Source organism: Lithobates pipiens, unplaced genomic scaffold (genome assembly GCF_037356315.1).
Source record: "Lithobates pipiens isolate NorthernLeopardFrog02 unplaced genomic scaffold, aLitPip1_a1.2 Scaffold_28, whole genome shotgun sequence".
NCBI lineage: Eukaryota > Metazoa > Chordata > Amphibia > Anura > Ranidae > Lithobates > Lithobates pipiens.
Genome location: NW_027507789.1, coordinates 77,872,897 through 77,899,897, shown reverse-complemented (window position 1 = coordinate 77,899,897; position 27,001 = coordinate 77,872,897). Strand labels below are relative to the sequence as shown.

At 46.4% G+C, this 27,001-nt stretch overlaps 1 protein-coding gene and 1 pseudogene across 3 annotated transcripts in view; both read right to left on the bottom strand.

Moving 5' to 3' along the window:
* The window catches only part of PSMB3 (proteasome 20S subunit beta 3), a 98,882-nt gene extending 83,764 nt beyond the window's left edge, over positions 1 to 15,118 (bottom strand). The window contains exons 1-2 of one of the 3 annotated variants that reach the window (XM_077459424.1): positions 14,912 to 15,118; positions 12,098 to 12,282 (exon numbers count right to left, since the gene is read on the bottom strand). In XM_077459424.1, the coding sequence (XP_077315550.1) occupies positions 12,098 to 12,282; positions 14,912 to 14,914 (188 nt within the window). In that variant the 5' untranslated portion in view covers positions 14,915 to 15,118. The remainder of the gene's footprint in view (positions 1 to 12,097; positions 12,283 to 14,911) is intronic. The other 2 variants (XM_077459422.1, XM_077459423.1) reach the window with 2 other exon arrangements.
* A 7,849-nt stretch (positions 15,119 to 22,967) lies between these two features.
* Positions 22,968 to 23,072, bottom strand: LOC143937551 (U2 spliceosomal RNA; annotated as a pseudogene).
* Positions 23,073 to 27,001: the final 3,929 nt, after the last annotated feature.

The following is a 27,001-nucleotide window of genomic DNA, read 5'->3' as shown; positions in this document are numbered from 1 at the left end:
GGAACCGGGCAGTGAAGCCGCAACGCTTCACTTCCCGATTCCCTGACAGAGGATGGCGGCGGGGGCAGCAGAGAGACTCGTCATCTGCCGCCGACATCACTGGACCCTGGGACAGGTAAGTGTGAATTTATTAAAAGTCAGCATCTGCAATATTTGTAGCTGCTGGCTTTTAAGATTTTATTTTTTTTAAGGTGCAGAACCGCTTTAAGGCTTTTTCCATCTCAAATTTTCTCCAGATGATCTGGTCAGTAACATATCTTCAGCAGTATACAGACAATCCTCTGCAGCATTGTAAGTCTGGGGGGGTGTGGGGTTTGGAGAGAGTATTATACCAAACTGAATCTGAACTCCAGCTAATATTTTATAGTTGGTTACAGCAAACTTTTTATTTCCCCTCCTGGGATAGATTTTATTTATGTAAAAAGAAATTGAGTATTGTAAACACCCCTGATAGTGTTAAATGGCCTGTCTCATTCCTGTAACTGGAAGAGGGATTTTCTGTTAAAAAAAAAAAAGATTTTTTGTACTCACCGTAAAATCCTTTTCTCTGTAATTCACCGACCGACAGCTCCTCTCAGCCATTGGATTAACTTTATCACTAGGAGAATACTAGGCATTAGTTGTAACAACACTCAGAACTCTGACCCGGGGGGCGGTCCCTTGGGCTACAACCCTCCACCCTGCCATGCAGTCATCAGTACGTCAACAAGCAGTATAAAACTTAAAGATAAAAAGAGGGGTGGGTGCTGTGTCGGTCGGTGAATTACAGAGAAAGGGATTTTACGGGGAGTACAAAAAAAAATAAAAAAAATAAAAATCATATTTTCTCTTATATTCACCGACAGAAACACAGCTCCTCTCTTAGCCATTGGGACGTCCCCAAGCAGTGCCAAATGAGGGGTGGGAAAAACAGCATAAAAACTTCAACCACCATGGTGGGAACTAGTGAAACCTTGCCCACAAAAAAAAAAAAAAAAAAAAAAAATGACCAGTTACACTTACCGGTAACGTCTTATCTAGGAAATCTTCCAGGACGGCAGGCCTGAGAGATGACTGGTCCACCTGACAGGAAACACAATCAACAACAAATTTAAAAGTCCCCACCCCTCCCTCAGACCCTCAGTTATGGTAAAGAAAATCCCACACCAGTGTCAGAGGGAACATTCTGTGAGGACTCAATATACCACACCAATAAAACAAGGGTAGGGAAGTAGGCCTGCCGTCCTGGAAGATTTCCTAGAAAAGACGTTACCGGTAAGTGTAACTGGTCATTTTCTCCAGGCATCTTCCAGGACGGCACACCTGAGAGGATAAGCAAGAAGTTCAGGCCTACCTTTAGGGCGGGACAACCGCTTGTAGGACCTTCCTGCCAAATGCCAAATCCTGAGGGGACAACAGCTCCACTCTGTAGTGCCTCAGAAAAGTTCTATGGCTCGTCCATGTTGCTGCTCTGCAGATCTGGTCGATTGAGGCGCCTGCCCTTTCTGCCCAGGAGGTCGCCAGGGATCTGGTTGAATGCGCCTTAAGGCGGATTGGTACTGGTTTACCTGCCTGCCTATAAGCGATAGATATGGTTTGTCTAACCCATCTAGCTATCGTTGTTTTAGATGCTTGTAGACCCTTTCTCTTCCCTGAGAAGGTGATCAATAAATGACTGGATCTCCTAAAGTCTCTCACCCTTTCTAAATAGACTAGGAGACAATGCCTGACATCTAAGAAATGGAATCTTTCCTCTTCCTTATTCTTGGGATTCTGGCAAAAGGACGGGAGAATAATCTCCTGTGTTCTGTGAAATAATGAAGCTATCTTTGGCAAATAAAGAGGATCCTGAGTGAGGATTACCCTATCCTCTAGGATGCGCAAAAACGGCTCTTTAATTGAAAGAGCCTGTATATCACCCACCCTTCTGGCCGTAGTGATACTCAGGAGGAAGGCCAACTTAAATGATAAGAGTTTAACAGAAATTTGAGCCACCGGCTCAAAAGGCCCCCTTGTTAGGGCATCTAATACCAGGGACAGGTCCTATGGAGGGCAACTGACTGACCTAACTGGAACTACCCTTTCCCTGGCCGACAAAAATCTTTTTATCAGCGGCTCCTGTCCTAGCTTCCTATCAAAAAACACGGACAGGGCTGCCACCTGGACCCTTAGGGTGCTAACTGCCAAACCCTGGTCCACCCCCTCTTGAAGGAAGTCTAGGATGGTAGGTATCATCTGGAGAGCCCCCTCCTTAGACTGCAGCCAGTGGGAGAAGACTTTCCAGACCTTTGCATAAATTTTTCTGGTGACGCCTTTCCTACTGAGGAGAAGAGCATCTATCACTCTTTCCGAACAGCCCCTGTCGCGGAGTATTTCCCTCTCAATAGCCATGCTGTCAGAGAGAGACGACCCGGGTCGGGGGTGAAAGATTGGACCCTGACTGAGTAGGTCTCGTTGCACCGGCAGACGCAGCGGGGGAGCTATCGAGAGACTCTGAATGGTGGGAAACCAAACTCTCTTGGGCCACCAGGGTGCTATCAGTATCAGGTCTGTCCTTGAGTAGGTTAATTTCTGTAGGACTCTGGGAAGGAGTACCAATGGGGGAAAGGCATAAGCCAGCCTGAAATCCCACACTTGTACAAGAGCGTCTATCCCTTCTGCTTCTTGATCCTTGTAAAGGGAGAAAAACCTGAGTATCTTCGCATTCCCCCGGGAAGCGAACAAATCTATTTCTGGCTTGCCAAAATGTCTGCACACCAGGAAGAAGATTTTTGCTCAATCCCCATTCCCCCTGAAGGATGGGCTGTCTGCTTAGAAAATCTGCTTGCAGATTGAGTGAGCCTTTTATATGAATCACTGACAGTGAAAGGACCTTCCTTTCTGCTTTCACAAGGATCTGCTGTGCTAACCGTCTTAGTTTGTCCGACCTTGTCCCCCCTTGGTGGTTTAGGTATGCCACCGTGACCAGGTTGTCTGAGAGGACCTGAACCTCTCTGTCCTGCAGCTCCTCTCGGAAATAGTCTAAGGCTTTGCCTACTGCCAGAAGCTCCCTGAAATTGGAAGATTCCCTGGCTTGGCTGTGGTTCCAGGGCCCCTGGGTATATCGGTCTCCCAGATGAGCCCCCCAACCCCAAGCGCTGGCGTCCGTGGTTAAGACCAAAGGGTTTACCTGAGACCAGGGGCGACCATTCAACAAATTCTGTGGGTCGAGCCACCACCGCAGAGAACGAGATACCTCCTCTGTGATGGGTACTCTGTTCTATAATGTTTCTCTTTTTCCTCCCCATGAGGCAAGTAGGAAAGTCTGAAGCTCCCGAGAATGGAGTTGTGCCCAGGTTACTGCCGGAATGCAGGCCGTCATGAGACCCAGTCTCATTATATATCTCAGAGAGGCTTCTCCTCTTTCGAGAAGGGTGACAACCACATTCTGGACCTTAGTTACCTTCTCTGTTGGTAAGAATACCTTCTGTGCCTGCGAGTCTAACAGGTAGCCTAGGTATAGTTTGGACTGAGATGGAGTCAGTGAGGACTTCTCCCGACTGACCATCCAGCCCAAGGTCTCCAGAGTTTCTAACACGATGTCTCTGTCCATTACTGCTTGCCTCTGATCCACACTGTAGATCAGCAAGTCGTCCAGGTAGGGTATTAACCCTATCCCTTGCAGATGTAGATATGCTACTACTTCGGCCATCACCTTTGTGAATACCCTTGGACTTGCCGCCAGCCCAAAGGGAAGAGCTCTGAACTGCCAGTGTTGTACCTTCTGCTGTATGCAAACTGCGAAGCGTAGGTACTTCTGGTGTTCGGGAGCAATGGGTACGTGTAGATAAGCGTCTTTTAGGTCCAGGGTGACCATAAGGACTCCTCTCTGAAGATGTTTTCTTACTGAGTAAATACTCTCCATCCTGAACTTCTTGTGAAGTAAGTAACGGTTGAGTCTTCTCAAATTTATTATCAACCGAAACTTGCCTGAGGGTTTTGGAACCACAAATACGTGCGAGTAAAAACCCTGGGCTAGCTGACTGGTTGGTACTGGAGCAATAACCCCTTGCTCTGCTAGCTCCTTTAGATTTCTCAGTAACCCTTTTGCCTTGGTTGGGTCCCTGGGAGGAAAAGTAATCAGAAACTCCTGTGGGGGATGACTCTGAAATTCCAGTCTGTACCCCACTTCTAAGAGATTTAAAATATATGGACTCTGCGTAATCCTTTCCCACTGGGGAAGGAAGTCGCCGAGTCTTGCGCCTACCTTTACGGTGGTGTCATTTGCCTTCTTTCTGAGAGGCTCCGGAACTGGAGAAAAGAATTGTACTTTTTTCTTTTCCTTTTCCCAAGTTCCACTTCTTCCTCTGTTCAGCTTTCCCCTTATGATGGGTCTTTGAGTAGGGGCCTCGAAAAAATTTCTTACCCCTTTCCCTCTTGGGCATCACCGGGAACTTCTTTCCCTTTTCAGTAGATCGGGACAAAACCTGATCTAGGCCTGAGCCAAACAGCAGGGAACCCTCAAAGGGAATGCCGCATAAGCGAGACTTGGAAGTAAAATCTCCATCCCAGGTCTTTACCCATAGGGCCCTCCTGGCGGAGTTCAAAAGTGCTGCTGCCTTAGCTGTGGTCCTAACAGTCTCCACCGCTGCATCTGCCACATATGCTACCGCTCGACTGATTACCTCCAGCGAGTCTACGATTTCTTTAGTCTCCCTACTGCGGGAAACGTGATCCATTAATTTGCCAAGCCAGGTGTCTGCATTCCTGGCTACACAGGCGGAAGCTAGAACCGGCGCCATTGCTGCCGCATTCGCCTCCCAGGCTCTTTTGAGTAAAGTCTCCGACTTTCTATCCATCTGATCCTGGATATTGCCAGAATCTTCAAAGGATAAATCGGACCTCTTAGATACCTGCGCTAAGGCTGCATCCAAGCGAGGAGTTTTAAGAAATTTCTCCTCCTCCTCATCTTTAAAGGGACACCTTCTTTTCCAAGCTTTCAGTTTGAGAAGCTTGCGTTCAGGTTCCTTCCATTCTCTGAGGATTATCTCCTTCAGAGACTGGTGGATGGGAAAGGTTCTAGTCTGCAACCTTCCTAGACCTCTATATACTCTGTCCTGTGCTGAGACTTGAGCAGAGGGAACCTGGATATCTTCTGAGGTGTAAATGGCTTTTAATAAGCCTTCCATGTCCTCACTCGAGAACAAAAGTCCCCCAAGTTTAGCCTCCCCCTGGCTATCTTGGTCTGAATCTTCCTCCCCAGAACTAAAATCTGGGACCTGACCTTCCTCCACCTCAGACAATAGGGAGACTTGGCCCTGGGAACTTTCCGCATAAGATGTGGAAAAATTCTCTTGTAACTGAGGAGTCTCTCTCTCTGATGGTCCCTCCTCCAAACCCTTCACTAGGGTAGATTGAAAAGATTGAAGGGTGGCCAACATTTCTGCTTGTAAGGCCCTACATTCCTTCACGACCTGGGCGGTCTCCTTGCCTGCGAGTTTAATGATACATCTATCGCAGAAAGGTTTGGTGTGGTCTTGTGCTAACTTAGAATTACAATACCCACAACGCCTGGACTTTGAAGTAGCCTTTCCCTTAGACCTAGCAGCTGACCCCTGGGCAGAGCCTTCGGTCCCTGGGAATAGTCAAAAACAAATAGACAATTAGCTACACATGTCCTAAAGGGGCACAGGAGGTCTCCCCAGAGTACCCTGCCCCTAAACACAGCTGGATCACTCACCCCCTGTGGCGACCTCAACGGCTGTCTGCTCAGACGGACCTTCCACTTCCATGGCGATTTACTGCCCTGCAGGATCGCTGGACCAAGGTGCAATCTTGAGCGTCCCCTTGTTTGTCTTATAGATGCTGCCAACACAAAAGCGTTTCACCAGAAAAGAAGACTGGGCGCTTCACGCCGCACCCGCTCTGTTTAAATAGCGCGCCGATCGGCGCCATCTTTAGGAGGTCCGTCGTCCGGAAATGACGTACGGCCTCTTCTGGTCCTGCGCCATGAGGCTGGAACGCACGCCGGTGCGTCCAGCCGCCCCAGAACCACCAGGCTTCCGGAACTCGATACCCGGAAGTGACGCCTTTGAACTTCCGGACATGCGCCGTAGTGCTGGAACGCACGCCATCCGCGTTCCGCACTCCGGAAGAAAGCAGCTCACCTCACTCCACCAACGAACCCTGTTCAAGGTAGGCAAAAAGGCATGAAAGGGGAATAGCACTTCTGGGACAACTCCCTTGTCCCCTGAGGCTGTAACAAGGCTCCCAAAAGAGGCCTTGAGTGAGGGCTATCTCCCCCAAGTATTCCCTGGGGGTTACAAGGGAGCATCACAGACCCTGTCTGCTAAGTCCCAGCAAGATAAACCTCACAAGGAAAAAACGGGGTCCCAGACCCCACAACAAAAAATGAAAAAGAAACTTGGTTTCGCTGCCATCCTGTGGGAAACACAATCAAGAACTGAGGGTCTGAGGGAGGGGTGAGGACTTTTAAATTTGTTGTTGATTGTGTTTCCTGTCAGGTGGACCAGTCATCTCTCAGGCCTGCCGTCCTGGAAGATGACTGGAGAAAAAGTGATTACCCAAAACCGCACCAAAACTGCAGAAGTAATGCAACAGTGCATTAACATAACAGTACTGTATTTTTATCGAAAAACATGAAATATATATTGTTTATGCAACTGCAACTATACAGCCGCCTGCAAAACTTTGCGGCCAAAACAGGCATCAGCCGATTCACTGAAGTCTACCTTGTATAACTTGGTAAACGTGTGGACATACGACCAAGTCGCCGCTTTACACACCTGAGAGACAGACGCTTGGTGTCGGAAAGCCCAAGACGGTCCGATTGTCCTTGTGGAGTGGACCGTGAATGGAAAGGGGAGCACCTGCCCCTTCAAGGCTTAGGCTTGTACCACAATCTGTCTGATCCACCTGGAAATGGTGGCCGACAAGACCGCCATGCCCTTCTTTGGACCAGCCACCGAAACAAACAGTGAGTCCGACTTCCAAAAAGGGAGCCATGGCAAATAAATACACCTTCAGAGCCCAAACCACATCCAGAGCGTGAAGGGCCACCTCCTTAGGGTGTTTCAGCTTAGGACACAGATGGTAATACAAATGTCCTCATTGATATGAAAAGCCAAGACCACTTTTGGTAGAAAAGACAGTTGCGGACGCAACACCACCTTATCCTTGTGGATAACCAGATAAGGCGACTAATAAGATGTATAGATATATCAGCCAAGGCTGAAATTTGCCCCTTGATGGTGCTTAACACCAATTTGTGGTCTACTCCTTGCTGAAGGAGCAGCAGGATCCTGGATATAGAAAAGGAGCGCGGATGCCTTCCTTTCTCCTCACACATGGAGATGTAGATGTAGGCCTTCCAGGTACAATGGTATATCTTCCGGGAGGAAGATTTTCGTGCTCTTAACATAGTTGGGCTCACCGAGTCCGACAGACACCGGTTCCTCAACACCTGGCTCTCAATAGCCATGCAGTTCAAGTCAGGGATGGTAAAGCAGGATGGGAGGAAAAAAATAAATTCGCACCTCCAGACAGAAGGTCCTCTCGCAACGGCAGTCGCCAGGGAGCGTCTGCCACCAGACGCACCAGGTCTGTGTACCAATGACGCCGAGGCCAATCTGGGGAAACCAGAATCACTGGGATCTCCTCGGGTTCCACTCTGCGAAGCAGACGTGGTGACAGTTTCAGTGGAGGAAAGGCGTATATCAGCTGGTACTAAACCCACGGAGCCACCCAGATCTCTTGACCTGGGCACGAATCTTGGCACCTTCCAATTGAGACGGGAGGCCAGCAGATCCACGTCTGGTGTGCCCCATTTCAGGCACAGTAACCCAAATGTCTCTGGATGCAACGCCCATTCTCCTGGGTCCAGCATCTGTCGACTTAGTCCGCCTGCCAGTTCTCCACTCCCGGGATGTAAATAGCCGACAGGGCCGGTACATGTCGCTCTGCCCACCGAAGTATGTGAGCAACCTCTTGTGCAGCGGCTTAGCTTCTTGTGCCTCCTTGGTGATTGACGTATGGCACCACAGTGGCGTTGTCCGACTGGATCCTGATCGGACACCCTTGCAGTCTCATCGACCATGTGGAGAGGCACAGCCTGATCGCACTCAATTCAAGCAGATTGGATTCATCCGTCTACCAGAGGCCCTGAGCCGACTGAAGTTTGTCCGAAGGGAGAAACTCTTGCTTGCCTGGAGTCCAGCAGCAAGTCTAGGTACTCCAGACACTGGGTCGGTACGATCACCGACTTCTTTAGGTTCAACAGCCAACCAAATTGTTGCAGTGTCCATATGGTGATCACCACATCCTCCTCTAAGGCTGGATTCACACCTATGCAATTTTAGTGCTTTTTGCACTACAGAATGTGTTCCATAGGAAACCATGTTAAATGGACTGTAGTGCAAATCTGCAAAATGCAAAAAGCACTAAAAATGCATAGATTTGAATACAGCCTTATTCTGAGGCGGAAGATGCCCTCAGGAGATCGTCTAGGTATCCCATGATAGCGATCACACGTTGCCACAGCAACGCCAAAACTGGAGCCAATACCTTGGTAAAGACTCGGGGGGGCTGATGCCGGACCAAAAGGAAGTGCCACAAACTGGTAGTGGGCTTCCCCGACTGCAAACCGCAGAATTTTTTTGATGCCGAAGGCAAATGGGTATGTGCAGGTACGCATCCTGATGTCCAAGGACGCCAGGGCGTCCCCTTGATGGAGTGCAGCAATTACTGAGCGAACTGATTCCATTCTGAACCTCTGCACTTTTACAAAGTGACTGAGGGCTTTTTGGTCCAAGATTGGACGTACCCCTTCCCTCTTGGGAACCACAAACAGATTTGAGTAGAATCCCTGGAAGCGGTCCGAATCCGGAACCAGTACAATAGCCCTGCGATTCAGCAAGTCCCTTACTGCCCCCAAGAGGGCCCCCCAGCAAGCCGGGGATACAAGTATGCTGGGAGGGGAAGAATCAGTTTCTCTCTTGGCCACCAAACAATTTTGTAGCCTGTGGAAATCAGATTGCAGACCCATTGGTCGGATAACCGGGAGGACCACCGGGCTGCAAACTCCCGAAGGCGACCATCCACCCGAGACATGGGTGGGGGCAAACCTTCATGCGGTAGCACTTTTATTCACAGGCTTGCGGTTCCAGGGACGTTTTTTGGCCATCCATGGTCGTCCTGTCGGGCTGGGGGCATTTTGCCGAAGCTCCGGGCTGACGAAAAAGCAGTTTGTCAGCGGAAAAAAAGAGGGCCATTGCCTACGGTGTGGCTCTTAGCCTTCCTGACCTGTGGGAGTAAGGTACTCTTACCACCGGTGGAATTTTTAATAATGTCATCCAAAGAGGCTCCAAAGAGCCGGTCGCCAAGTAAGGGAAGATCCGTCAGCGCTTTTTTGGATACCTGGTCAGCAGACCAGCATTTTAGCCAAATCAGGTGCCTCAGCACCACAGCTGACACTGAAGCCCTGGACAAAAGAGGAAGAGTATCCAGGGCCGCGTCACAGACGTACTTAAGGCCTTGCACTAGTTGGTCTGCTAGTTCCATGCAGACAGGAGAAGCCTGCTGCTCTTGCGGTGCAAACGTTTTGCCCACTCAGTCAGTATCTGCGACACAAGTGCGGATGACAGTACTGGTCGCACGGCTGACCCCGCAACCATAAACAGGGAACGAGCCACTGTCTCAGCCTTCCTGTCCGTGGGATACTTGACTGCAGGAGTCCCCTCAACCGGGATCGTGGTCACTTTATTTAACCTGTTTACTGGGGGGGTCCACGACTGGAGGAGCCGACCATTTCTTGAGAAGGCTCATCTCAAATGGGTAACGCACTGCCATGTATTTGGGGACCGAATTGGTCCATTGTGGGCGACCCCATTCCTTGTAAATTAACTTATCAAAATAAGTCAGATACGGGAACACCTTAGGTGAACGTGCAGGCTTGCGGGACCCAAAAGGGACCGGTACATCAGCAGAGGGATCCGCTGGCTCCTGAATCTTCAGGGTATCATGCACAGCTGTGATAAGTGCTCCAACCAGTGCTTTTTCGTGCCCGGACAGGGACTCACCCTCACTGCCCGAACGGTCCTGGTCAGCGTCATCTGACAAGACAGAGCAGGATCACCAGCCACAGCAGGGCAGAGTCTGCGTTAGAGCTCTCCCCAGATGACTGGGGGGCCACTTTAGTGCATCTTTCTTCCCACGCACTGTCTCCATCTTGGCAACGAACTAATTGAGGCCCGCCGTGAGGATGTCCAAGGGCACAGCGCAGTCCGCAGGTGACCCGGTTGCAATTGCCTGGATTTCAAGGGAAGAAACACCAGTTTCTGAAGCCATGCTGACCATACCATGTCTGCCACCTAAAGGGGACTTAGGACAGTGACAGTCCCACCCTCCCTGCCGTCACTGGCTGAGGAGCTCTTTCCCGCCGGACTCACCACCCTGAGGAGTTCTGCACTATCCCACAAGTAGTGCCTGTAGTCCCTGAGTGCTCCCAAGTGCAGAGGAAACCAAAGCTGTGTCGGTGGCAGCCGCCAGAAATAGCACCAAACCACTCTAGAAATGTGCTCAGGCTTCAAGAAAATGGCCACCCAGCGTCCACTACAAAAAAGAAAAACACGGAAAATGGCTGTGAGAGCACATGAGTCATGCTGTTGCAGGAGAACACTAAAAACATGTTTAGGCTTCCAGAAAATGGCGCCAGTGTCCTGTATAGGAGATCACTGGGAAAATGGCCACTGAAGCCCAAGAAAGCATGCTGCCCTCGCCAAAACACCTAAAATGGCCCCCAGCAGCTCCATGAGGTACAGAAAGAAAAACGATGGCAGAGAACACAGCGCCACACCAGACAACAGCAGAACCTCACAGGCACCTTCCAGGGGCACAACACACAGGACCCAGGACACCACTAGAGCCAGCCCCCCCCCCCATCCCAGGTGAGAGCCCACCAGAGAGAGCCCCTGTATATGCACACATACACCATCCCCCCAGTGGAGGGGGGGGGGGGGGGAAGATAGGGACAGGGAGATAAGAGGGAGGTGAGGGACCCTTGAATCGACCTCCCAGGGAATGCCCAGCCCCACCAAGGCAGGGAGAGCTGTACTTACCAGTCCTGAAGAGCTGGGAGACATTCCATTGCAGAACCACTCACTGATCAGTACAGGGTGGCTGCTGGCCTCAGCCCACTGTGATGCAGATATTAGTAGCCCAGCCATATGTGGGCCCCGGAGCATAAAAGCTCACCGACCACCTCTGGAGCTGAGGTTGCGTCGTGGCCTGCCGAGCGAGTAGCTGCGGCCTGCACACGCTCGATGGCTGGACTGGGGAGATAAGGGTATCCAGCCGGCTGTTGATAGCAGATCACAGAATCAGTCATCTTGCGCAAAAAGACAAGCTTCTGCATTAAAAAAATAAATAAATAAAAAAAAAAGCATGGACCGATGGGCCCACAGGGTTCCTAGGTCCTTCTTCACTAAGCAAAATAAAACTGATGACTGCATGGCAGGGTAGAGGGTTGTAGCCCAAGGGACTGCCCCCCTGGGCGGAACTAAGAGTTCTGAGTGTTGTTACAACTAATGCCTAGTATTCTCCTAGTGATAAGACTAACAACCCAATGGCTAAGAGAGGAGCTGTGTCGGTCGGTGAATATAAGAGAAACAACTTACTGGCCAAATCACCACATATAAATAGAATATACAAAATAGAAAAAAAATATCCTAAAAAATATGCAAACTAATGCAACCATCACATCTATAAATTGGTAAGCTGCAATATAATCTTTGTTTTTGGGTGCGATACTGCTTTAAGCACACACCTTAAAAATTGGGTCATCTCATTTAGATTTACAAGACAGCCCATCTAGTAGGGCATAATTTGAATGGATTATCTAGGCAGGTCTCCATACTGACCATATATAATGAAAGTCGCATTAAATCATTTTTCAAGCACCACACACATACATCACTGGTCAGTGACCTGGCCCTTGAGGGATCTCATTTGTGTGATTGTGGGCAATGCTAATTTGAAACAGGTAATATATTAAAATGTTAGACTAAAGAATGTTCTATTATGATATCTAAAATATCTTTTCAGTTACCAGCAAAACCCTTACACTGTCTGCACATCAGTTGCCAAGCCAGCCAGTCCAATATACAATCGATCCCCCATGGGAAAGATCTTCTGAAAATCTGTTGTCACCATCTGAGCTTGAATTCCAAAGCGTTTATCAGCAGCTATAGCAACACAGTTTTTTCCTCTCATGGCCATGACGGCCCCTCCATTATAGGTCATAATAGACTAAATAAAAGCAGAAGAAAATAAAAATTAGATACAAACTCTATAGTACTATGAATGAAAAATTTATATTTTTGTAAAAGTAGTACATGAATGCTATATTGGTACATAGGCGAGCAGGAATTTAGAGGAAAAAGGAACAAAGGTGAACTTATTCTTCAAAGTGGAGTTCCACTCATTTTTGTGTTAAGGCTACTTTCACACTGAGGCATTTTATAGGCGTTTTTGCGCTAAAAACCCGAACAGCGCCTGTAAACTGCCTCTTCTACAGCTCCAGTGTGAAAGCCTGAGTGCTTCACATTGGGGCGGTGCGCTTGCAGGACAGGGAAAAAATTTGAAAAAAAGTGCTGCAAGGAGAATCTTTAGGGTGGTGCTCCTAAACCGCCCTTGCCATTGAAATCAATAGGCACCACTGCTGATGCGCCTGCAAAGCGCTTCGGCAGTGGTGGTTGGTTTTTAACCCTTTCCTCAGCTGCTAGCGGGGGTTAAAAGCACCACTACAGCGGTAAACCACTAAGGCCCCAGTGTGAAAGCAGTCAACCACTTCGCACCCTGCCCACAGTCCTGACGTCTGCAGGAGGGATCTCCCATCCTGGGCAGGCGTCATGACATCCTGGGCTTCCCAGCCTTCTGGGGGGGTTGTACGCACCCCCACCACGTCACTCGGGAGCCAATGCACGTGCCCTGCATCCAACATGTCCGCCGGCACCCGCGATTGCCTGTTAACCAAGCAGGACCGTAGATCTGTGTGTGAACATACAGATTCACGTCCTGTCAGGTGAGAGGAGACCGATCATGTGTTCCCAGTACAGAGGAACAACGATCGGTCTCCCCTTGTGTGTCCCCTCCCCCTACAGTTAGAATCACTCCCTAGGTATCACAGTTAGCCCCATGATGACCCCCCCTAGTGTTAACTCCTTCGCTGCCAGTGACATTTATTCAGCAATCAATGCATTTGTATAGTACCGATTACTTTATAATTGTCAATGGTCCCAGAACTAGAAATATCTATATACAATAAATATATGCTTATTGTGATTGTTTTTACCACAATAATATATAGAATACATAATCGGCCTAAACTGAGGGTTTTTTTTTTTTATTGGGATATTATAGCAAAAAGTTAAAAAAAAAATTGTTTAATTTCAAAATAGTTGCTCTTCTTTTGCTTATAGAGCAAAAAAATAACAAAAAAAAAAAAAAAAGCAGAGATGATTAAATACTACCACCAAAAGAAAGCTCTATTTGTGGGGAAAAAAATTCATTTTGGTACAGTACTGTATGACAGTGCAATTGTCAAAGTGTGACAGCACTGAAAACTGGCTTGGGCGGGAAGGGGGTGAAAATGCCCTGTATTGAAGTGGTTAAAGCAGGGGTCTCAAACTGGCGGCCCTCCAGCTGTTGTGAAACTACAAGTCACATCATGCCTCTGCCTGTGGGAGTCATGCTTGTAACTGTCAGCCTTGCAATGCCTCATGGAACTTGTAGTTTTACAACAGCTGGAGGGCCGCTTGTTTGAGACCCCTGGGTTAAAATCAGCAGCTGACTTTTGATAAACACACACTCACCTGTCCCACGGTCCAGCGATGCGGCCACCCGAACCCTCGGTCTTCTCCCCAGTATCACTGGTGTGGTCACCCAGCTGTGACAGCATGGGGATTCACAGCCAGGTGCACACTGCACAAGTCGTGCAGCATGTCCTGAATGGCTGTGCATTCTTCTGGGACGTGTCACAGGTCCCAAAAGATTGCAGGGAGTGAGAGAGAAGTTGTTGCCTTGGCAGCGCAAGCAGAAGTGAGAGCTGGGTACCTATCAAAAATAGGTACCCCGCCCCCCAAAAGAATAAATATCTCTCTCTTTCTCTCTATCACATGGGGTTAGGACTCCTCAAAGCTGAAGTATTCCACTAATGTAATCAGGAGTAGGGATGAGCTCAGGCGTGTTCGCACAGACCACGTGCAGAGCCCGCCAAGAATTGGCACAGCACTGCGCTAATCAGAGGCAGTGAGACATTTCCCGATCTCAGCAGCCGCGCATCGGGACAATGTCTGCCTGTGATTAGTGCAGCGCCGACTTCCTGGCGGGCTCTAAAACGTGGTCCATGCGAACATGCCTGAGCTCATCCTTAATCAGGAGATCCATGAACAGAGCAGGAGCATCACGTGAGACTAGTTCTTTTCAATTTTTGTTTTCTCATTGAGCTAAACAGACACGTTAGGTCTTGGGGCAGGCAATCCATTGCATTTAGGGCTCATTCACGCAAACAGAAAAACGACTGCATTTGGATGCAGATAGTTTTGTACGGATTTAAACAGCACTAATCAATGAGCTGCATCAACATACAAAAACGTGAGTCGCTTATACGTGCAAAGTACTTTACACACGTATTTCACACAGAAAAGTCGAGTTCTGCCAGCAAAAACCTTCCATGCAGAAAATAAAAACATGCCACGAGTGAGCCCCAAATCTGAAAACATAAAGACGAATTCAGACCTGGAAATACTTCATACACCTATAGAATGGTGCGCCTTATGTTGAGCTTAAACAATGCTGGGCTATCTCCAATAGCCATACGCCACAGCCCCCAGTCACATTGCAACGTAAACCCCTACACACAAACGCCATCACTCACCATCTTGATTCCCGTGTACCGGCCTTCTACCCAAAACTGAAACTAACAACCTTTCCCAGCAGCGACACTTGGGCACGCCTACCACAAGGCGATAGGCACCGCCACCAATCGGTTTTAGCGCCGATTCGTTTAGGGACCTGTCGGTCACACGTGATTGGTCGAGTCTACAAAAAGAGGCGGCAGAAAATGAAATACGCTCAGTCATAGAGAGCCGCGGTGGTTGCTGGTTATAGGAAGGGCGTACTGAGGGTTCTAGGGCGTTGTGGGATAATGGCGAAGTGCAGCGGAAGTGATGTTACGATGGGGGGGGTGCTTAAAAAAAAAAAAAGAAAGAAAAAAAAATAAAAATAGAACTCTGATTACCACTAGATACTTCAGAGCGCTACAAGGCATATAACTGTGATATTTGGTGACAGTAAAGTATAAGTGAAAAGGTAACATAAGCCTTCATTCACACCTCAGCAAAACATACGCCTACCAATTTTGAAGATTTTTTTTGGGCAATTTATAGGTTTTTTTTTTCACTAGAAAATTACATAGAACCCCCAAACATTATGTATTATTTTTCTAACAAAGAATCTAGAGAATACAACGGTGGTCGTTGTAACTTTGTATCTCGCATGGTATTTGCGCAGCAATTTTTTGAACACTTTTTTTTGGAAAAAAGACAGTTTCATGCTTTAAAAAAAAAAAACATTAACGTTAGCCCAATTTTTTTGCATAATGTGAAAGATGAAGTTACACAGAGTAAATAGATACGTAACATGTCACACTTCAAAATTGCACACACTCATGGAATGGCGCAAAATTTCGATATCTAAATAAAGCCGTTTATAACAGGCTTTTGACAGTTGGAAAGAAGACCTGAAGAATACAGCTCTGCAGCTCAAGCTATCCTTCTTCCTAACTATGGCATCTAATGCTTCTTCTTTTGCCGTACGATCCCGTTTGCAGCAATTAATGGATAAAGCTAGTGCAGAAGCTATGGCATGGTTAACAGCTAACCTTTATCTACATTTGGGTACTGCTGATCGACTGTCTGACGATCTTGGTTCCTCACATGCCACAGTTTCTTTGGAAGATTGCATTCTTCATTGTCCAGATGTTCTGATTCCGTAAGTGTCTGAAGCAGTGGTATCAGCTGATCTGTTATCGTCATCACGAGATGTGACTGACCGAGCGTGCGGGACTTCCTTCCAGGGCTTCAGTAAGCGTAAACGGGTTCAGCGTAAGAGCTATAGCCCTCCTCCACTAAGAGCTGCGTCATGCCGTTCGGCAGTACCATCCTCTGCAAGGAACAAGAGAACACAAGGCGTCAATCCGGTAGTGTCTGGCAGCAGTCGCTCTGCTTTTCATCTTCAGAGCGGGTATGACGCACTTCATGCTTCCTCTTCAAGGAGAGACATTGTTGTTAATTTTTCTCTAGGGATGAGCCGAAGACCCCCCGGTTCGGTTCACACCAGAACCTGCGAACGGACCGAAAGTTTGCGTGAACTTTAGAACCCCGTTAAAGTTTATGGGACTCGAACGTTCAAAATCAAAAGTGCTCATTTTAAAGGATAATATGCAAGTTATTGTCCTAAAAAGGGTTTGGGGACCCGGGTCCTGCCCCAGGGGACATGGATCAATGCAAAAAAAAGTTTTAAAAACTGACATTTTTTCAGGAGCAGTGATTTTAATGATGCTTAAAGTGAAAAAAAAAGTGAAATATTCCTTTAAATATCATACCTGGGGGGTGTCTATTGTATGCCTGTAAAGTGGCACATGTTTCCCGTGCTTAGAAGAGTCCCTGCACAAAATTACATTTTTAAAGGAATAAAAGTCATTTAAAACTGCTTGCGTCTTTAATGTAATGTCTGGTCCCGGCAATATAGATGAAAATCAGTGAGACAAACGGCATGGGTACCCCCCAATCCATTACCAGGCCATTTGGGTCTTGTATGGATATTAAGGGGAACCAAAACTAAAAAAAGGAAAGGTGTAGGGCCCCCAGGCACTATATATTCTGGACAGCAGTAAACAAACAAGACAGGGACTGTAGGTTTGTTGTTAAGTAGAATCTATTTGTAATTTTGAACTGATACATTTTTAAAGTGTAACTCCAGCCAAAAAATCAATTTTTAAGCTTTTTGGAAAACATAGGGAAGGGTTATCACCCTTGTAACATTTGTTTTGCTGTCTGTGCACCTCTTCAGAAGATTTCACCTCACTTTCTGTCCCAGTGACAAATGTTTTTTGAAAATTTGGTGTTTTTAGTGAAACAAGGATTGGTGATAAAGCATCAGTGGAGAGGAGATACGCTTTTCCCATATTAACTCTTAGGCCGCGTACACACGCGGGGACTGTTCGCCCAACTTTGTCCGTCAAACAGTTTCAGCAAACAGTCCGCTCAAAATTAGCATGGACGGACATGGCCACACACGACGAACGAACAGTTTGCTGAAACCGTGCGCGATGACGTGAACGGCACGTACGACGGGACGAAAAATACGACGTCCTATACACTGCATTATAACTTTCGGCGTGTAAATCCTTTCTGAGCATGCGCGGAACTTAGTTTGACGAACAAGCCTACACACGAGGGGACTGTTCAGTTTTTCGGAATTTCCGAAAAACCTTGTTCAGCGGACTGTTCGCTGAAACTGTCCGCTGAAAGCCCACACACGGGCGGACTGTCCGCCGAAACACTGTTCAGCGGACAAAGTTGGCCGAACAGTCCCCGCGTGTGTACGCGGCCTAACAGGAGAGAATTTCCCTTCCTAGGGGTAGATTTCATCTCACTTCTTGTTGCCTCCTTCCGTTTGCAACTAGGAGTCATTTGTAAGTTGGATGTTTGAAAGTAGGGGCCTGCGCTATATACTCTGCAGAAATTTGGGCCTTAGGTGTTGGTGTTGCCACAACACCGTTCCTGCTGTGAACTATTGTGCCAGAGAAACATACGTGGATTTCTTCAGAATAACATAAGAGCCTGGTGATTTTCTTTGGGGATATACTATTTGCTGGCCGTCCCTGCACTTCCTGGATTCCACCATGAGAAGATTCGGTTTCCTGAGGACATCACAGCTTGGTCCATATTGATGGAGGATCATCTGTGACCTGTCACATTGTTCCTGTATACTCTTTATACATTTATCCCTGTATGCTCTTATGATCTGGTGTCGCTGACACGCAGGTCCATCAGCTCTGGTAAGAGTACCCATTGTTATTATATTACCGATGGCATTACCTTCAGATGTTCATTCAACTGTTGGTTGCTCCCCTTTATGAATCTTTTGTTTGTGGCGGATCCACCAAGTATCTGGATGGACACTTTTGGACTTTTATTTTTAGATTTATATTTAATCACTGACCAGTTTATTCAAGCTGATGGTTATTTTCATAGTGTATTATGAGCACGTTATTTTAGACACTAGCGCTACATTTTTACTTCTCTCTTCACATGAATATTTGTCACATTTGTATGTAGCAGCTCTTTTTGTTTTTTCTCACAGATTAGCGCAGCAATTTTTTTCTTTTTTTCCATGCTTATCTAAGACTACCACCTGTGGAAGGGAATTGCACATCCTTGCCACTCTTACAGTAAAGAACCCTCTGTGTAGTTTAAGGTTAAACCTCTTTTCTTCTAATTTGAATGAGTGGCCACAAGTCTTGTTAAACTCCCTTCTGCAAAAAAGTTTTATCCCTATTGTGGGGTCACCAGTATGGTATTTGTAAATTGAAATCATATCCCCTCTCAAGCGTCTCTTCTCCAGAGAGAATAAGTTCAGTGCTCGCAACCTTTCCTCATAACTAATATCCTCCAGACCCTTTATTAGCTTTGTTGCCCTTCTTTGTACTCTCTCCATTTCCAGTAAATCGTTCCTGAGGACTGGTGCCCAGAACTGGACAGCATACTCTAAGTGCAGCCAGACTCTTGTAGGGCTGAGGGGCCAGTAACTGACAGAAGTTTAGGATGCATGAAGGTGAAAAAACATAAGGGTTCACAACTCCTTTAAGTTCCACTTGACTACCTGTAGGTTAAGCCCCACTTCCTGACTAGGCCATATTTTGCTATTTAGCGTGCTGCAGTTTGAACTGAAAATTGCATGCTCCTGTCATGTAGTACCCAAATAAATTTACAACTTTTTCCACATAAAGAGCTTTTTTTTGGTGGTATTAGCTCACTGCTGGGGTTTAAATTTTTTGTTAATGCAACAAAAAAAAGATTTAAATATTTTTTAAAAAAATTGTTGTGTGAAGGCGGCTGGACTCAACCAGCTTGCAGACCTGCCATATGTTTACTATGGGTACTATGGGTGGGTCTGCATCTGCCAGTGGTTAATGCTTTTCAAAGAAAAAAAAAAGGAAATTTAGACTCCCTCCAGAGGTGGTTCTGGTAAGCTCCATAGATTGCTTTGAAAAAGGCCTGGATTCTTTTTTAGCCCTTGTACACACGGTCGGACATTCTGACAACAAAATCCATCGGATTTTGTCCGACGGATTTTGTCCGAAACTGGTGTTGCATACACACGGTCGGACAAAGTTGTCGGAAAATCCCATCGTACGTAACGTGATGACGTTATTTCGTTATGACGGGACTACGTTCAGGCTAGTAGCCAATAGCTTTGGTCTAGGAATTTGATCTGAGCATGCATGGCACTTTGTCTGATCGGAATTCTCTACACACAATCGGACAAAGTCCGATCGGATCATGTTGCCAGAAAGTTTTATAGTGAAGCTCTAAAACTTTGTCTGTCGGATATTCTGAAACAGTCCGATGGAGCCCACATACAGTCGGATTATCCGACAACACGGTCCGGTCGGACATTTTCCGTCAGAATGTCCGACTGTGTGTACAAGGGCTTAAATGTACACAATATAACTGGGTACCAACATAAGTGAAGTTGATCCAGGGAAAATCTGATTGCCTCTCGGGGGATCAGGAAGGACATTTTTTACCTGCTGTAGCAAATTGGAGCATACTTTGCTGGGGTTTTTCGCCTTCCTCTGGATCAACTGTGGGTATAGGTTTGTGTATATGGGATTGTATGTTTATTTTTTTCCTTGGTTGAACTTGATGTACTCGTGTCCTTTTTCAACTTGCAAAACAAACAGAGAAAAGCGCCTCCAGGTCAGGATCAATCAGATTTATTAGGTTCCCCAATTTATTTGTCCATTTACATCTGATAAAAACGAGTTCAGCACAAGATATCCTCAATTAGTGGCGTCTACCCAGCGTGGTAATTCCTCTGTTATGTATCCGTCCATTAATAATGAATAGAGTCCCCTCCAGCAGGATATCAACGTTCAGTCTAATGGAGCTGAAAATGGGGCTTGGCTCTCGTCAGCTGTGGAACACAGAAACCCATCGCGGTGACGTCACTACCAATGCGACGATGTTTCAGCTCATGCATGCTGTATGCAACAGGCGCACGCCTTCCTCAAGCATAGAGGACAGAGGCTGATAAAGGCCTTATATGTGCTGCTGCTTGGTGCCATCCAGTGGGAGCGGCATGTACCACACATTCATTCCACATTGGATAGCCACAAGTTGTGAAAAAATATATGAAAAGCAAATTTAACATAACCACCGGTAACAAACAGTACAAACAACAAATATCATTTTTTTTAGCTCAACCCCAAACAAAAATTTATTTAACCCTTGCAGTGGGGCTACCCCCACACTGCAATGATTAAATGCTTGGCTTTTTCTTTAAATCTAATTTTTTTAACCACCTGTGCATCGGCGTATATAAAAAAATATACATCCAATCCGCAGGCTGGTAGACATACATCTATTGGGATTACATAACATAGTTACATAGTTAGTAAGGTTGAATAAAGACACTAGTCCATCCAGTTCAACCTCAGTGAGTGTCTACAATTGTCCCTATCCCTGTACATTGCACACTCACATCAGTCCACTCCCTACCCTCAAGGAGCCCACAATCCAAGGTCCCCATTCATATACTAGGGCCAATTATGGACAGAAACCAATTACCCTACCTGCATGTCTTTGGAGTGTGGGAGGTAACCAGAGTACCTGGAGGAAGCCCATGCAGGCACAGGGAGAACATGCAAACTCCAGGCAGGTAGTGTTGTGGTTGGAATTTGAACCAGCAACCTTTTTTACTGCTAAGTGAGAGTGCTAACCACTACACCACTGTGCCACCCCACAGTGTTATGTCACGTAATCTGGAAAGATGTACCTGTTCGTCCACCAGGATTACCCAGACTGCGGATCAGATGTATATTTTTTTCTTTAAACCGATAGCAGGTGGTTAGGAAAAATAAATAAAAAACAAATTATATATATATATATATATATATATATATATATATATATATATATATATATTCCCCAAAATTTTAGCGTAGTTGAGCTTTAACCAAATAAAACATAGAAGAGTGATGGCAGAAAAAATACTTTCTAAGGTTAGTTTTGAACTTTCCTCCTGCTAGCCTAAAGTACATACATAGTTAGTCAGGTTGAAAAAAGACACAAGTCCACCCAGTTCAACCACAAAAAAATAAATAAAATAATATCATATAATCTCATATATCCAATTCTATACCCACAGTTGATCCAGAGGAAGGCAAAAAAAACCAGCAGAGCATGATCCAATTTGCTAAAGCAGGGGAAAAAATTCCTTCCTGATCCCCCGAGAGGCAATTGGATTTTCCCCAAATTAACTTTACCTTTAAGAAAAGGATACCAATCTAATTTATTTAAACATACTATTTTACATAAAAGAAACTTGTATTAATCTGAGGTTAGCAACTATAACATAAATTATACAACCTTAAACCAAGATGTTACCAATGATACAAAATATTGCTATAATGGTCATACACATGCTATCAATAGATTAATAATATATTAAGGTAAAATCCTACAGTAGAACATGTTACAGAAAAGAAAAGAAACATAATGATAATACAGACACATTACCTAGACTGCCCTTAAGTTTTTTTTTTTTTTTTTTTAAAGCCTGTGGCGTGCAAAACACACTCCAAAAAACTTCACCCGGTGCATAAAAAATGTGCACACACATAAAGAGTGACACAAAAAAGTGCAGACGGTTACACAAGTCCTCTAAAATCAGAGGACCTTGTCCTGAATCCCCCGGGGCATTAGGCTCCTGAAAGGGACAAGGACACTTAAAACTTGGTCTTCCTGGCCGAAACCAGTCAGACCCCGTTCTTTGGAAGGTCTGCCGAAACAGACCCACCCAAATACTAGGTGAGGCTCCCCCGAAGGAAGACCCCAACCCTAAGGAAGAGGGCGAACTAAGCCAAAAGGCCATGTCCACCCCCTCCCCAGACTTTCAGGAAAGGCCCTAGAACCTGTGACCCTACTCATCACAGCAAACGTGCAAAGTGACAAAACAAGACGTGACAAAACACACACTGAAAATAAATAAAAAGTGGGGAAGGGATAGTGGAGAGGAGAGAGAAAAGTTGGTCGTTGTGTGAAACAAAGACCAGGCCCTCCGGCCAGGAATAAAAAATTCCTCTGGTCCCAACCAAAAGGCCCGGCCCAAGAGGTAGGTGCTAAAAAAGCGTGTTATGGTGCAGTGACCTTGGTGCCCAAAATCAAAGTGACCCTCACTCACAGTGATTCTTAGGCACCCCCGGACTGCCACTCCAGGGCACATACTCCGTAGGCTTTCAAGACCGCCCTGACCCACGGTCCGGACCACAGCAGCCCCCACCCCAGACAGGAAGGCATGAAGATCAGGAAGCTTGGTGAGAGCCCTTTACCATCAGGCTCCACCGTCGCTCCCGTCACTCCTTCCTAATTACATTCGGGAAGTACTAACCGCTCCTCCCCCCCTACATAGGGAGCAGCCGGTTTTCCCTCCCGAAAAACTGTCCGGGGCTAGAACTACCCCAATCCAGGCCAGAAGGCCAGGTACCCGACCCTCTGGATCAGACCAGGCAGCACCCATCCTCATCAGGAGCATCCTTCCAGACGGCTCAGACTCGACCATGCATCGGCCCCCAGTTTACTGTCGGGTGGCACGATGTGGCCCCTACCGAAAGCGTCCTTCCGGATGCAAATTACGCCATCGGAGAGCGCTGCCCAAACCCTCTCGAATAGGGATGGAACAGCGCCTCCTTTGGCAACTGATAAGAACAGATACTACTCTTGATCTTAGCCAAAAGGCCGAGAAGCCAAGAAACTGCCCTTAAGGTACCATGCTTGCAAGGGGGGGACACACCGAGAGGAAGAGCCTGAGATATGATCTCTGTACTATCTTTTATACACCCCCCCCCCCTTATGCCCCTGTTCTCACCAATCCAGGTTCCCAGGACCTTGTCATTGGTCTAGAGTTGCTCACATAAGCATTGGCTATCTCTGAAGCCTCCTAAATGTTCATTGTTTCATTTGCCTCAAAATATGATTGTACCTCAAGCCTGTTTGCCTACCATGCCCAGGTCTAAAAACTTCTGGTGCCTTTTTGTCTATATATGTTAAGCAACTTCCTTTGATCCCCAACCCTGTCAGTTCCGACATTAGCATGTCAAAAGACCCTCAACCAAGTGGTGACATCAAGTCTGATATGACAATGAAAGAATAACTTAATTATAACTGGCCTAAAACATTCAACAGCTTTTGAGAACCAGGAAAACAAGGAGTATTTTTAAAATCTCATCTGCGAAAAACATATACATACACACACATATATATATATATATATATATATATATATATATATCTAATGGGGCATGGTAATCTAACTAGAAAGTCCTCATAATGGTTCTCTTGAAGCTCCTTGAGATAAAACAATATGGATTTCAAATTCTCCACCACAGTCCCCCCGAAGTTGTTCATTCTTGAACTTATGTCCTCCTTCAATGATTTTGCATCCACCGCCAGAAGCCCCGACCCTTCCCCACCACCACCACCACTGCGGCCTTTCTTGAACACGCCAGAACCCATCTTGAGACAGCAAAGAAATCCTGGTGCCTTTGAGGCCGCGTACACACGGGCGGATTGTCTGCCAAACTAAGTTCGTCAGACAATCCGACAGACAGTCCGTCCAAATTTTGAATGAACGGACTTGACCACACACGATGAACAGACAGTCCGCTGAAAACTTGCGCGATGACGTGTACAGCACGTACGACGGGACTAGAAAAACGACGTCCAATACACTGCAATGCAACCTTCGGCCGTGTAAATCCTTTCTGAGCATGCGCCATACTTAGTCTGTCCAACTTGCCTACACACGAGCGGACTGTCCGCTGAAACCAAGTTTGGACAGACAAAACCAAGTTTGGACAGACAAAATTACGGAAACTCCGAAAGACTAAGTCCGTCAGATTGTCCGCTGAAAAAGTCCGCTGAAGCCCACACACGAGCGGATTGTCTGCTGAAACACGGTTCAGCGGACTAAGTTGGGCAGACAATCCGCCCGTGTGTACGCGGCCTCAGACTTCACATCCAAACCATGAGTGTCTGTACTGCAATGTTTCATCACCCCTCTGCCTTGGAAGAGCGTAACTAAAACATTGATAGCGGGATCCTGGCATATCTAGTCCTGTAACTTGAGAATATGGTGTAATGATTGTAACGATTGGATCGGACCGCGAGACAGCACTTTTCAGCATGGTGAAGGATAATTCAGGAGAATCTTATTTGTTGCACATTTGTCTCAAGACATGACTTGGTTTTCTTCCGGTGGTGGTTGGGCAGGCCACCGGACAGTCGTGCATAAATACAAAAAAATTAGAATATCAGTGAACAGATATTGGAGGAATGCCGGACAGGAGCAGAGGGTTGGCCATTAAGACTTAGTGCTTACAAGGGGTGTAGTGTGGACAAGTAAAGTGGGATCCCCCCAGGGTACAGAGTCCGAGCAACAGCCAGTATCATCCATGACCCTTGATGGTAGGGATAGTCAACACTGCCTGTTTTTGCCAGGTCCCTGGGTTCATCACACCTACTCATGACGCTCAGGTTAAAGCAGTAGGCAGACTAGGGGAGGTAGAGTTACATTAAGAGATAAAACTTGAGTCAGGTAGTAATGGTAAAGCCTTACAATTCACAGCTCAACTCTGCTATTCAAACAAAAGTTCCAGAAGACTAATACATTTACTTTTAAAAATATAGAAGAACATTCTCAGCTAACAGACTGGTACCATCACTTAAAGTAATTAAAGATAAGAATATGAAATAAAGAAAGTAGGAACAAGAAAGAAGAGGAACAAATTAAATAAGCAAAAAAAAGAAAAAAAACACATACAGGTTTAATGCTACTTCAACCCAGATGTCAAAGAACATTGAATCTGCATTCATAAAAACAAACAAACAATATATAACTATCCTAAAAAATTATTATAAAGTGCCTTGAAAAATAATACATTGCCGCCATTACAGGAGAGACTTAGCAAAAAAAATAAAGAGGAACAAAAAAAATAAAAATAGGTAACTCCTCTCCCATAATAGTGATCAACAGGTGAACAGGATCACTGTGACTAAAAATGTACAAGTCTGGTACAAAAAAATATATAAAAAAAAAGGAGAGAATAAAGCAATGGTTGCCAAAAACCTTTAGAACAGGGGTCTCAAACTGGTGGCCCTCCAGCTGTTGCTAAACTACAAGTTCCATGAGGCATTGCAAGGCTGACAGTTACAAGCATGACTCCCATGGGCTTAGGCATGATGGGACTTGTAGTTTTGCTACAGCTGGAGGGCCGCCAGTTTGAGACCCCTGCTTTAGAATTTAGTCAAACCCGACTGCACTTTATTGCTCAAATTTTCTTCGAGGCTTTTTCCCAAAATAACAAAAAGAAAAAAATATAGTTCTAGGGTCTTCTTTTAAATGTGCACAATACTCTACATCGGTCTCTTAATAGCTACCCACATCAGGACAGCAACAGGGTGGAGTTTACTAAAGCTGTAGCCCTAAGACAGTACCTGAATAAACTTTTCCCATTAAAGCGGGAGTCCGTCGGGAGTTCCGCCGTTTTTTTTTTTTTAAAAGCCAGCAGCTACAAATACTACAGCTGCTGACTTTTACCCGCCCAGCGCGCCCGCGATGTTGGCACCCGAAGCCGATCTCTGGATCGTCTCTCGGGTGCTGCCGCCGCCATCTTGGGTATGGGAATCAGGAATTGGAGCCTTTCGGCTTCATTTCGCGGTTCCCTACTGCGCATGCGCGAGTCACGCTGCACAATAAGGATGGTCCCTGCTGTCTCTGGGATCCGTGTGTTTCCCAGCAGGCAGCGGGGGACTTTCGGAAAGGGGCGTACCTTTTGCAGAATCTACGCCGGAAGTGGGTGCAGATACATGTACTGTACAGGTACCTGCACCCCCCTCCCCCTGAAAGGTGCCAATTGTGGCGCTGGAGGGGGGGAGAATTCCAATGAGCGGAAGGTCCACTTTAGGGTGGACCTCCGCTTTAAGAAACCTTAGTTGGAGATATTTAGATTAACCTCTTTTGATCTTGAGATCCCCCAAATCATCCACTTAACTCCCCTTAAGACATCCTGATTTCCAGCTCCCTTGTTACCTGCTCCCATGCTCAACATCAGGACCGCTCCAGAACCTTTGGAACTCCCCACCCCATATGTTCAGCCAGCTCCTTCCCTGACCACCACTAGGTGATCCCTAAAAAAAAACTTTTATTCCCAGGAAGCCTACCGATCCTCCACCTAAAATGTTACCTCAGCCAGCTCCATATTCCCAGCCGCTATTATGTTTGTACCTCTCCTTAGATCATAAACCTCTTGAGCAGGGCCCTTCTATTTATGCCCTGCACAGATTGTTGGCACTATCTAAATTCTGTTGCCCAAACTACCCAACTACCCAACTTTTAACTCCTCCGCGAAATTCCAACGGAAGTTTCAGTAGGTGTAAGTGGATGTCAGGTTTGCTATAAAACCTTTTCTCTGGGGTAACAGGAGTCCGCCCTTGTGTCCCTGCTATGTCTATTCCAAGGACAGGGGAAGATGTGCAGTAGATTCCCTGAGGTAGTGTACCACGCTGAGTTAGGCTTGTGCAATTCGTTTCGTAACAAATCGAAATTCGGCCGAATTTTGCATCTTTCGGACATTCGGATGCATCCAAATGTCCGAATAAAAAAAATAACGAATAACAAC